Source organism: Carex rostrata, chromosome 14 (assembly GCF_964058835.1).
Source record: "Carex rostrata chromosome 14, lpCarRost1.2, whole genome shotgun sequence".
Lineage (NCBI taxonomy): Eukaryota > Viridiplantae > Streptophyta > Magnoliopsida > Poales > Cyperaceae > Carex > Carex rostrata.
The window spans coordinates 7,750,947-7,763,460 of NC_135931.1; the positions used below are offsets into that span (position 1 = coordinate 7,750,947).

The window sequence follows — 12,514 nt, forward strand, 5'->3', positions numbered from 1 at the left end:
GAGGGTGTGAGGTGACACAAGGGTGCAAGTTGTGCAACAGTGACCAAACCGAAACATGCGACCACCTGATGAGAACGTGTCCATATGCTGTAAACTTCTGGAATGGCCTATATGCACAACATAATATGCAGAGGGTTATGAGTAATAGTTCAGCTGAAATCTGGAGTGAGGGCCGACAACAACTGAGGGGCCAAATCAAACAATGTTGGGATGTGACATGGGCAGCAGGCTCGTGGGCACTATGGAAGGAAAGGAACAGAAGGACCTTCAGCCTCAAGAGTAAATCTAAGCACATTTTAATTAATGAAGCAGTATCAGAGAAAATAGTGGGTTAGACACTATTGGAGCTTTTTTAATTTTGTTGGCAAAGCTCTTTACCATATAATAGGTGAGGAGAGCATTTTTAGCTTTAAACTTTTTTATTTTTTTTACTCTTGCTACATTTTTCATTTGATTCATGTAGCACTTGTAAATATTTTTTTATATATCAATATATCTTAGTGGATCTTCCACTAACCCTCAAAAAAAAAAAAAAAAAAAAATTCAGTTAAGAAACATAAAATATAATAATCATAAATATCCCGGATAGAATTTAAATTTTCCAAAAAAGCGGAGCAAAATAATACTAAATTAAGGAATCCGATCCTCTCGATACCGTAATATTTGACTTAATTTAGGGACCGTACGATCAGAATTTGGACCAATCCGGCCCACGCCTCTAACGAACGGGATCTTTTAGTATCAGTGCGGATTTAAATTGGACGGTCCACATCTTAAGTCAAAATTTAAGTTATTGCAGAGGATACGAATTCCTAAAATAAGATCCCCACTTGCAATGTTTGGGCTCCCCCACGTATTCCACTTTCTTGTCTCGGTTACACCAGAGCTCCAACCACACTCTCTGTGCTTGCTCTAGTCTTAACAAACCCCATCTCCCAAAATCAGAAACTTTCCCAATGAAATGTCTCCTTAAAATCATCCGAAAATCGCAAAACTTTCCAATATTCCTCCAAAATGCCGCGAACATTACAGCTCCTCCCCCTTCTTCTTCTCTTCCTCCTACAGAGATCCTGCCTCTTTGTTCAATCCGCCATTGGTGTGAACTGGGGCACTCTCGCTTCGCACAGGATCTCACCTCCAGTCGTGGTAGATCTACTGAGACAAAACAAAATCCAAAAAGTTAAACTGTTCGACTCGAATCAGGAGTTTATAAAGGCATTGATGGGAAGCGGGATTGAGATCATGGTGGGAATACCAAACGATGTTTTGGGCTCCTTGGCCTCCTCCGTCTCAGCTTCTGATGCTTTCGTGGCGCAAAACATCTCTAGATTTATGGTTAAAGGAGGAGCTGATATAAGGTACTTTGATTTTCTTTTTTTAATTTCCTATCTTTTGTTCTGATTTCTCACTGTTTTAAACTCGTGTTTTGATAAAAGAGAGATTCGCATATCTATGGGGAAAGTGGTATCGAATCATAGGTTAAAGTTAAGTTGATTTATGGTTATTTTCAGGGACGATTTTGTAATTAGGTCTAGTTCATTAGCACTTACTTCTCCATGTTGCTGTTTTGACAGTTTTGTGCATATACACACTTCACGTTAGTTGTTTGACCTTCAGTTCAAGTTAAGCAAAGCCCTATTAGGAGTCTAAACTACTTGACTAAAGAGTATTTGTCCCAACTATAATGCGTTCACAAGCTGTCTTGGGAGATTATCAGCAAAAACTACAGGATAACAACCAAGAAAAAAAAACTGACTGTGCTGTGCTGTAGTGTGGTGGTTCACTATTTAACCAGTGTATTAAATTAAAGATGCACAAAATATTTCAAAAAACCTTGAATTAAATTTTTTGTGCAGATACATAGCAGTAGGAAATGAGCCATTTCTCACGAGCTATCAGGGTCAATTCCAGCAGTATGTGCTCCCTGCCATGGCGAACATCCAGCAATCGCTAACAAAAGCAAACCTTGCTGGGTATGTCAAACTTGTGGTACCATGCAATGCAGATGCGTACCAGTCCCCATCTCTCCCTTCCCAAGGTGCCTTTCGTGCCGACCTAACCCAGCTCATGACCCAACTGCTCACCTTCCTCAATACAAACGGGTCACCATTTTTTGTTAACATATACCCTTTTTTATCCCTATACCAGAGCTCCGACTTCCCCCAGGACTATGCTTTCTTCGAGGGGTCGACTCATCCCGTGGTTGATGGCCCCAATGTGTATTACAATGCATTTGATGGGAATTATGATACATTGGTGGCGGCTTTGAACAAATTAGGGTTTGGTCAGATGCCTATTGCCATTGGAGAGGTCGGTTGGCCCACGGAAGGAGCCCCTAGCGCTAATTTAAGTGCAGCAAGGGTATTCAATCAGGGTTTGATTAGCCATGTTTTGAGCAACAAGGGGACACCATTACGACCAGGGGTGCCACCTGTAGATGTTTATCTATTTAGTTTGTTGGATGAAGAGCAGAAAAGTGTCTTACCTGGTAATTTTGAAAGGCACTGGGGAATTTTCTCATTTGACGGTCAAGCCAAGTACCCACTGAACCTCGGGCTGGGGAACGGAGTGTTGAAAAATGCGAAGGATGTTAATTATATGCCTGCTAGATGGTGTGTGGCAAACCCTTATAAGGACCTTGATGGGGCTGTCAATCATATCAATGTTGCATGTAACATCGCCGACTGTACTACGTTGTACTATGGTGGTTCATGCAATGCAATTGGTGAGAAAGGGAACATTTCTTATGCCTTCAATAGCTACTACCAATTACAAAAGCAGGACGCAAGGAGCTGTGATTTTGATGGAATGGGGATGATAACTTATCTTGATCCATCGGTTGGTGATTGTCGTTTCCTCGTAGGAGTTGATGATGTCGTCAATGCAGGTTTTAGGGTTCATAGTGGGAATTTTAGATTCTGGGTTTTGGGTCTATTTTGGGTGTTTGTCTGCATTTGTACTTGTGGCTCTTTGTAATTTCGATGCACCACTTGATAGGTTTAGTTTTATTGTTTGTGCTTCGTAATGACAGTAGCTTGTTCTCGTACTATCTATAGTATTATAGAAGTAGGCATAGAAAGTGAGATTAGTCATTAGTCTGATTATGTAGAGTTCAATTTGGTTGGCCACGGAACGCTCTCCAAGTAATTTTTATTTATTTATTATAAAGAAAGAGGAATATTTATTTTCCTATCCAAAAATTGTAGGAGGTCGAAAGATGGAGGTAGACTGGTAGAGGAATGAGAAGAATTTATTTATTCCCTCCTAATTTGGAGGATAAGAAATTTAACCTATTATCTCATTTTGATATTGGAATAAACCGAGGAAAGTCCACAAATTAGGTACGTTGTACCAGTGTTGCAAAATGCGGTTCTATGCGGCCGCATATGCGTATGCGGTTGGAAACCGCATAGGAAAAAACATATGCGGTCTAATATACGGTTCCGCATATTCGGCCGCATAGAACCGCATTATGTTTGTATTATGCTGTTTGTATGCTATGAAATTTATGTATTATGTTGTGATAACTGACTTGTGATATGTTTGTATTATGTTATTTTATGTTCTTTGATATGTTTGTATTATGTTGTTTGTATGCTATGAAATTTATGTTTGTATTATGCTGTGATAACTGACTTGTGAGCTGTGGCATTTATGTTTGCTGTGATAACTGATATGTTGGCTACAACTATTCACTATTTCACATTTATGTTTGTATTTTTATTTTTGTTGTGAGATTATGCATATAATGATACAAATTATGTATGAATTCTTATTTTAAAATCCGCATAAAAATCCGCATATGCGGTCGCATACCGTATATGAGGTATGCGGTGCCCTTCTGCATACCTTCCACATACCGCATTTTGCAACACTGCATTGTACCATAAAAAAGAGGAGAGTTCGAATACTTCCATTCTGTGTTTTCATTATGACTTTATTTTTAAAACGTTAATAACTGAAAATATAAAACATAAATATTAAAATAAAACTATTAGATGTGATGTATGATTTTCCCTAGTTGCTCATAAAAACTTATCGCATTTTGATTGTTTTTATATGAATTAATAAGTTGAAAAATAATCGTTTTGAAATTATACATATGGTACATTTTTAATGATGATAGACAACATAAATTGAAATATCATAATTTTTTACACATACATAAATAAAATGATGTTAAAATCATATCTAGCGATTTTATTTTGACTTCTAAATTTAAAATTTGAAATTTTTAAAGTTTTTTAAAATAAAGACATAATAAAAGCATAGAAAATAGAGGCATTTGAACTCTCCTCATTAGAAATAAAAAAAACATAACGTGAAAACAATAAATTTGAATCGTTATCTTATTTTATATGCCAGGCAAATGCACAGAAAATTCAAATATTCTGAGTGTTTTATATTAAAATAATAAAATTCAAAATTTGTTAGTATGGTGTGATAATTCTGAGAGTTTAAAACACAACGATTTATAATCCCAACCCAAGACTAAGATTCATTCGATAAACAAAGATCCAAGTAGACTCAAAGCCGAGAAAATCCGACCTACATGCCCACTTATTCAGTTGTCAGAAGACTTGCTAATGTTTCTGTGAACATATATGTGAATTAGACTAGTATCAAAGAGAGGTGCAGCAATGCCAGCAAATGAATAATGGTCATGTCAGGTTGTCACCGACCCAGTTAGTCCAAAACTTGATCTTGATTCAAATCTAATATTAGAAGCAAGGACTGTATCTATTCGAGTTCCTACCAACAATCAACAGTCATCTAATTTCTCACCTCTTACTAGAATCTAATTTATCCAAGAACCATAATTAAAACTAGACAAATATGACTGCACTAATTCCTTGAACCATAAAAAAACTGCCACCTGATATGCACACACACACACATATATATAAGGAACCAAACAAACAAAATTTTAACAAGCAGCACATGCTCGCTTATCAAGTCTAGCAACATGCTCTTGGTTAGTAATATAGATAACATTGATAAAGTTTATTTAATTACTACCCAATTATATGACCCAGCCGTTAGGGATAACAGCATCCTTAATGACAGTCACAATGCCGCTCTTTATGAAATAGCCATCGGTCTCTCTGGCAGCTTCTTGCACCCCATCTTTGTTAATGATCTGCAATTGGCACCCAAAAGATCAATTAATTAAGAATGCTTTAGGTCCAGCCTTTTAACTGACTGGTGGTAGAAGCATTTGTGTCAAGAGTATAAAAACTGGTTACTTGAAATGAAAAAAAAAAGAAAGATAAGAAAAACTGGTTTGCCAATTTTCATGCATAGGACACCAGAATGATCAAATAAAATAGAATACATAGCCTGTAAAGCAATAAATATGGAGCCTGCTCTTACAACACATGGAATAACCATAAATACGGGTAGAACTAGGGTGTTCTTAAGCTCATCAAGCCCCTTAGTGAGATTATCTCCAAAACCTATTGGATTGACTTCAAACGACGAATCCAAAACCATTGAAATCAATCTATTTCATGGGTAATATGTTTAGATGAAAAAATTATAAACTTTCAAATTAAATTAGTATAAAGTTAAGTGGTCAAAATAACAAGGTTTATGAGTTAATATTAATGCATTCATTTTGCATCATTTTTTAACCGCTTGACTTTATACAAAATTAATTCGAATCTTCATTAATTTTGCATGTAAATGCACCACTTGTGAAGTAGATCGATTTCAACAGTTTGGATTTGTTATTTGAAGTCCCGATAGGTTTTGGAGATTTGGTGAGCTTAAGAACACCCTAGTTCTACTCCCATAAATTCCACTACAGATCCCTCCAGTTCCAATTAAGAGGATGCCATTATTCACCGTAAGTGAACATAAAGTTGCTTCTTTTAATGAAAGCTAGTCAGGGGACATAGTGGTTAATTTTGATATACTGATCCAGTGACAAGGATTAGGTGATAAGATATCTCATATTTGTTAACTTCAAAGGATTTCTATAATAATCCAAATGATTTTTAATTGGGCAGAACCACATACTTGACTTTCACCAAATAAACAAATAATTATATTAAATAAAATAAAACAAAGAGAAAGAATAGAAAAGTATCTTACTTGGACATCATCCCCAATACGGGCATTTTTGTCAATTATAGCCCTCTTGATGTGAGCATTCCTCCCAATCCCAATGGGGATGCCGCCAACACTCGCCAGGTACTTCTTGTCATTATCAGTCTGCCAAAATTAAAGAAGTTAATTAATACATGGGATGAAGAGCATAAACATACACTGATATATTAATCCTTGGACTTCAAATATTACACATAAGGAGCCCAGAGAATTCTTTTCTTGAACCAATCCAAAAGTTACTTCTTTTAAGTTTTCTTAAAATAATATTGCGGCTATAGTGTTGCACCAGTAGGTACCAGTTGGTGATTAGACATTAGTTTAATAATATTCTCCATATCTTTTTCATTTGATTTTTTTTTCATTCCTCTTTCATTTCAATTGAGGCACACAAGGATCACAACTTGAATAGCAAGCAAATAAAAAATCCAGATTTAGCCACACAGACAAATCATTCACAATTTTGAAAAGTTCAAAATGCCAGACAAAAAAGAAATGCATCCTTCAGAACAGAATATCTGACATTATGAAAAAACACATTCTAAGAAAATGCAAAAAGTTATGTATTTCCTTCTGGTACCTCATAATAATCTGCTCCCATAAGGAGGGAGTCCTCTATGACTGCACCTTCAGAAACGCACGAGCGGAGACCAACAACAGAGTGGTGTATCCTGCAATTCTGCACATACAAAAGTTTTTACGTGTTATATAGTTATTCCGGTAGAATCCAAAACACATATGAATACAACAATGAAGTTTTTTAATCTGCATAGGAAATGAACAGAACATTTCAGTGTCCCTCAATTGTTTCGGGTACTAAAACAATCAATAATCTCACCATAATCATGTGATAGGTTATTAATGTTTTGGTACTGACCTCTAGTCACGTAATTGTCTGGTCCACTATTGAACTGAATCTAGAAGCAAGCTACTTGTATAATGCATCTATATATTAATTGTCACTTATACAGAATAAAAAAAAAATGGAGAAAAGAGAACTTACTTTAATGATGCAGCCCTCGCCAATGACACTCTCAGTTATATCAGCACTTTTTATCTTGGAGGGTGGTAAATACCGAGGCTGGGTATATATGGGGGCTGACCGGTCATAGAAGCTTTAGGAGAGAAAGGAAGGTGCACATGGTTAGCTAACAAGAACAAGTTGAAAAATTAAGATTGTGGCAGGGATTTTGTAAATTGTACCTGAAATCGGGGAAAGGTTTCTTGGTGATCCCTAGATTGGCATTATAGAATGCTTCTATAGTACCAATATCCTCCCAATAGCCATCAAATAGGTATGCCTGGACCTGAAATTTCAAAGTTAAGTTTGTAAAAATTATAATAAGTATACAAAAATTGTGATGTACATGCAAATTGAATCAAAGGACAATGTAGATAATTAAACATAGGCACTACTTGGAGATGGTACAGTTGTTTAGATTGGAGCTCATAAAGATCAAATTCTAAAAAGAATAAATTAAGAAAATACCCTCATGCCGACGTTGGTGGCCCCAGGGATGACCTCACTACCGAAATCATTGGCGTCAGGGAACGTATCTCGTAGAAGTTGGAGCATTGCGTGTTTGCTGAATACATAGATGCCCATACTTGCTATGTAAGGCATCTCCTTCGCTCTCTCCTCGTTGAGGCCTAGAATCGTGGTATCCACCTAAATTTTGAGAAATATAGATTAACAACAGTTTAATTGTGGTTACCAAGAAATGAACATGAGCTAATTCTTTCTTAATGGTCTATTTGATGTTCAATTGAAGACACTCAAAAAAGATCAAAGTAGGTTTAAAATTATCCAGTACCAGGCAGGATAGGTAAAATTGGTACTAATACCATCTTAAGAATCAAGGATCACAAACTAACTCATGGTCAGAATCATACTAACCAGCAGTTCAGTATGATTCTAGTAAATTTTATTGCATGCTCCTTCAGATGCAGTTATCTGTCATAAAGCCCCTCTTTTAGTAATTATATGCAAAATTTCCTAAGAAATAGAATGTCCCGAATTACATAGGTACCTTCATAGCCTTTAGTGCATCCCCCTTGGGTTTCTCGGAGAACTCAATGATCCTGCCCTCATCATCGATCTTCATGAGACCGAAAGCGGTAGCACGCTTCTCATCCATGGGGAGGGCAGCGACGGTGATATCCGCATGAGACTCACGGTGCGCCTGGATGAACTTCTCATAGTCCATGCGGTAGAGGTGGTCACCTGCTAGCACCAGGAACTCCATGATGTTGTGCTCTTCAAAGAGCCAAAGGTACTGCCGAACTGCATCAGCTGTACCCTGTACAGATTCTTAGTACATAAGGAATTTGGAAAGCATAAACATAATAGGACACAATAATAGAGGGTTGGAGTCAAGTCATCACAGGACCATTTTTTAATCTTAAAAGAAATTAACAGTTATGTGAATTTTATGCCGGTTTGAAAAAACATTTATAAAGGGTATGCAGTAAATTAGCATATCAATTGGACTCAGATTGATCATTTTTAACGCCCTTATTAGACAATTAGTCATTTGCGGTCTGTCATTGCCCACAATAACAGCTCAGTCTCATACCACCAATTAACCTAATACATTGTGTTTAATTAAGAAAGTCTGTGTAATTCATTATCCATGTGAAGTTATCATTTAAATAAAGAGTACAAAAAGGACTGCTTACTTTACAAGATAGGCATTACTTTTGTACTCCAATTACACACAACTGTTCCTTTATAATTTAAGTTTGAAAGATAAATCATTATTGAACCAACACTGGAAGTCCTGACCATCCTTCTCAATCATATAAAATAAGGGGGAAAAAAAAAGTTACCTGAAACCAGTTAGGATTTTCGGGACTCTGTTGCGCAGCCAGCACCTCAACAAAACCCTCGTCTTTGTACCCGCCCATGTTACTGGAGTACGCACATGACAGGTGGCGGTTGAGAGAAGCAGAGTTGAACTGGGTCAACACGTATATCTTTGAGACATCGCTGTTCAGGCAATTGCTGACAGGAATGTCAATCAGTCGGTAGTTGCCTCCAAGTGGTACAGCTGGCTTTGCACGCTTCTTGGTCAGCGGGTATAGACGGGTACCAGCCCCACCACCCAGAATTATGCCCAGTACACTCTGTTGAAGATCAAAAGAGAAAATATGAGCTCATTGCTTATGAACCAAATTCACTTTTTAAGTCAAAACGATGATCAAAGAGTGCTAGCAATGTAAGTATCTAGTTGTATGATCAGTACAATCATCATCTGAGGTGTGATGCAAATAAAACTAGCCAGATCTAAGAATAAAGTTATATTACACGATTTTGTTTTAACTTCTCCCTTTGTTATAAAAAAAGGCAAAATAATTCAACTTATTTCCCCTTATTTAGATGGATAAATTTTCTTCACTCTGTTTAAATAAGAAAGAACCATGTAAGAAACAAAGGTTGCTTTCATGAAAGAGCAAACCAACTATGCCCTCCTATGTCCCAACCGCCCCACCCCCTCCCTCGCCCACTCCCCTCCTCCCAAAATCAGGTTAGGCACTTACACGACTAGCATCAGGATCGAGGCAGGTCTGGGACTTTTGAGAGTCAGAAACAGCCTGAACGACAAGAGGGGCACACCGTCTACTCCGCTGATCGAAGGAAATCGGCGATGGAATCGAAATTGGGCTTGCTCCTGTTAAGAAGGATGGCGAGATAGCCGGAGAACGAGTCCGATTAGTGTTGCACGAGACAAAGGTGGATGTTGCCATGGTCACCGCCATTGCCATTGGAAATACTGCTGGGAGAGAGTGTGCTTCGAGAATCGATCGAGACTCGAGAGAGAAAGAGAGAGAGAGCGACTAGAACGAATCACGACAGAGTTGGAAATAAATAGAAAAATATGATCTATTTTTAGGCTTGGACCTGGGAACCTATTTAAGGGCCCCATTTGTGGTGTTCAATAGTTTCCTAATACGACTGACAGTCTCTAGATTTTGCGATCAAGATATAGACCAGGTTCAGGCAGTAAATTTCAGACGCATGGGATCTGCGTGTGTGGCAGAGAAAGGATCTGAGAATAGCAAACTTTGGGCCCCTATTAGCGTTTGGAATGTCAGTGGCAGATGAAGGATCTCTGCACGGTGTTGTATCTTACTGACAAAAAAATTGACGGTTGGCCTTATAATAAGTTACGTTGAGTCCCAGTTGCAGCAGTTGTTGCGCGCTTTATGATATTCCTATCTGCCACAGATTGTGAACCAATACTTTGAGTCCCCTCTGTTCTTTTCTTTTTGGAAACAATTTCCAAGTACCATTTTAGAATTCTGCCAAATTCGTAAAGAATATGCTTCTCTATAATTGTGAATTTTTTTTAGAATAAGATCAATGTGCTATGCCTGTATAGGTAGGGGTGCAAACGGGTTGGATATTATTTGACTGTATCCGACTCTGTATTTGAAAATTTAATACGGATATCCGATATTCGAGTATCCGTGCGGATACGGATACGGATATGATTTTGAATTTTAATTATCTGTATCCGAATATTAGATATATATTATATAATTTAATATGAATTATGAAAAAAATTATGTTATTCACTATTATAAAAAGCGGATATCCGTATCCGGTTAATATCCGATCCGTATCCGTCTAATATCCAATCCGTATCTGTATTCGGAAAATAAAAACGGATACAGATATGTTTTTACCACTATCCGATCCGTTTGCACCCCTATATATAGGTCTATAAATAAACAATTGACAAAATTTTAAAAATACAGTTGAAGTTGGTCGATGATTATAAGTTTGCATTTTGAACTTGTTATCGGTGGATTAAATTAACCTCTTAATGTAATTTATATATCACAATTCTTTTTAAGAACAAAATATACAATTGTTTTTATTTGTTTACTATTTTTAATATGAGAAATTTCATTGATTTTACAGATTTACAACCATCGAACAACAATGTTTTCTACCAACAAAAATAGTAAAATGATATAAAACATCACTTGTTAAATCCTTAGTAACTTTTAAAATGCAAATAAAAAAAAACCATAAATTTTAATTTGTTTTACTTTTTTCACGTACATATAAAATTATGACATTTCAACTTTATTTTAATACAAATTAAGAACGCAAAAAATTAAATATATTTCATTGGTGAAATTTTACAAAATATTTTATGCTAATTAATCAAAATAAACTGGCCATAAATGAAAGTATGTAAATCTTTCATTTAGCATATATTTATTGTAAGTCCATATTTAAAAAAAAATCTAAATTTATATGTAATTTACAGAGTTGTTTCGAAATGAAATAACTCAGAAATAAAATTATCAACATCACCTACTGAAAATAACACACTCTCTTTACCAACACAGAGTTTTGTCACCTTCTTCCATATATACAACTTATGTGTTAGAGATATTAGTATAGGGATAAAAGAAGAGAGCAAGGATAAGCATTATCATTGCATCTCCTTCATTTTATCTCTAATTTAATTACGTTACCTCTATCAAAACATAATATTATTATCAGAGTTTTGGTGAGCTTAACTCTAAAACTTATCAAATCGATTTCAAATGACGAATCCGAACTGTTGAAACCCGCCTACCTTACGTGTGATGCATCTACATGTGAAATTTTTAAACATTCGAATTAATTTAGTATAAAGTCAAGCGGTCAAAAAACGTTCAAAAATGAATGCACTAAAATTAATTTATTAACCTTTTAATTTTGACCGCTTGACTTTATACTAAATTAATTCGAATGTTTAAAAATTTCATATGTAGATGCATCACACGTAATGTAGGCAGATTTCAACGGTTCAGATTCATCATTTGAAATCGATTTTATGAGTTTTAGAGTTAAGCTCACCAAAACTTTGGTGAGCTTAAGAGCACCCTAGTTCTGCTCTTATTATCTTGCTTTTTCTATAAGGTCTGGTCACTGTACTTCTTCCATATACAACTTATATATTAGCATTTGGTAGAAGGATAAAAGAAAATAGAGCAAAGATAACCATTATCTGCGCGTCCATTCATTTTATTCCTAATTTACGATACCTCTCTACCCTATAATACTATTTTGTTATCTTTTTTTTTTTTCCGTAATCCGTTTGATAGAATGATAATATCTATCAAATAAGGTCATGTCACATTACTTCTGCCATATACAACTTATATATTAATCTTAGTAGAAGGAAAAAAAAATATAGCTTATCCTTGCGGCCCTTCATTTTATCTCTAATTTACGTTACCTCTCTTTACCAAAACACAATCTTGTTATCTTGCTTTCTCTATAATTAAGGTCTTGTCACTTTACTTATTCCATATACAACTTATATATATGTTAGCGTTTAGTAGCAGGATAAAAAATGATAGTAAAGATAAGTATTATTTGTGTCTCTTTATTTTATTCCTA

The 12,514-nt window shown here is 35.9% G+C and overlaps 2 protein-coding genes across 2 annotated transcripts; one reads left to right on the forward strand and one right to left on the reverse strand.

Moving 5' to 3' along the window:
* The first annotated feature begins 874 nt into the window (after positions 1 to 874).
* LOC144565765 (glucan endo-1,3-beta-glucosidase 6-like) lies at positions 875 to 3,209 on the forward strand. The gene is made up of 2 exons (XM_078315590.1): positions 875 to 1,358; positions 1,857 to 3,209. The coding sequence occupies exons 1-2, from the start codon at positions 1,015 to 1,017 to the stop codon at positions 2,974 to 2,976; spliced, it is 1,464 nt and encodes a 487-aa protein (XP_078171716.1). The 5' UTR covers positions 875 to 1,014; the 3' UTR covers positions 2,977 to 3,209.
* Positions 3,210 to 4,870: 1,661 nt separating this feature from the next.
* On the reverse strand, positions 4,871 to 9,992 carry ADG1 (ADP glucose pyrophosphorylase 1). The gene is made up of 9 exons (XM_078315309.1): positions 9,649 to 9,992; positions 8,938 to 9,234; positions 8,139 to 8,408; positions 7,598 to 7,777; positions 7,312 to 7,415; positions 7,112 to 7,223; positions 6,689 to 6,787; positions 6,097 to 6,216; positions 4,871 to 5,140 (listed from the first exon to the last, which is right to left on the reverse strand). The coding sequence occupies exons 1-9, from the start codon at positions 9,871 to 9,873 to the stop codon at positions 5,024 to 5,026; spliced, it is 1,524 nt and encodes a 507-aa protein (XP_078171435.1). The 5' UTR covers positions 9,874 to 9,992; the 3' UTR covers positions 4,871 to 5,023.
* Between the last annotated feature and the right edge of the window lie 2,522 nt (positions 9,993 to 12,514).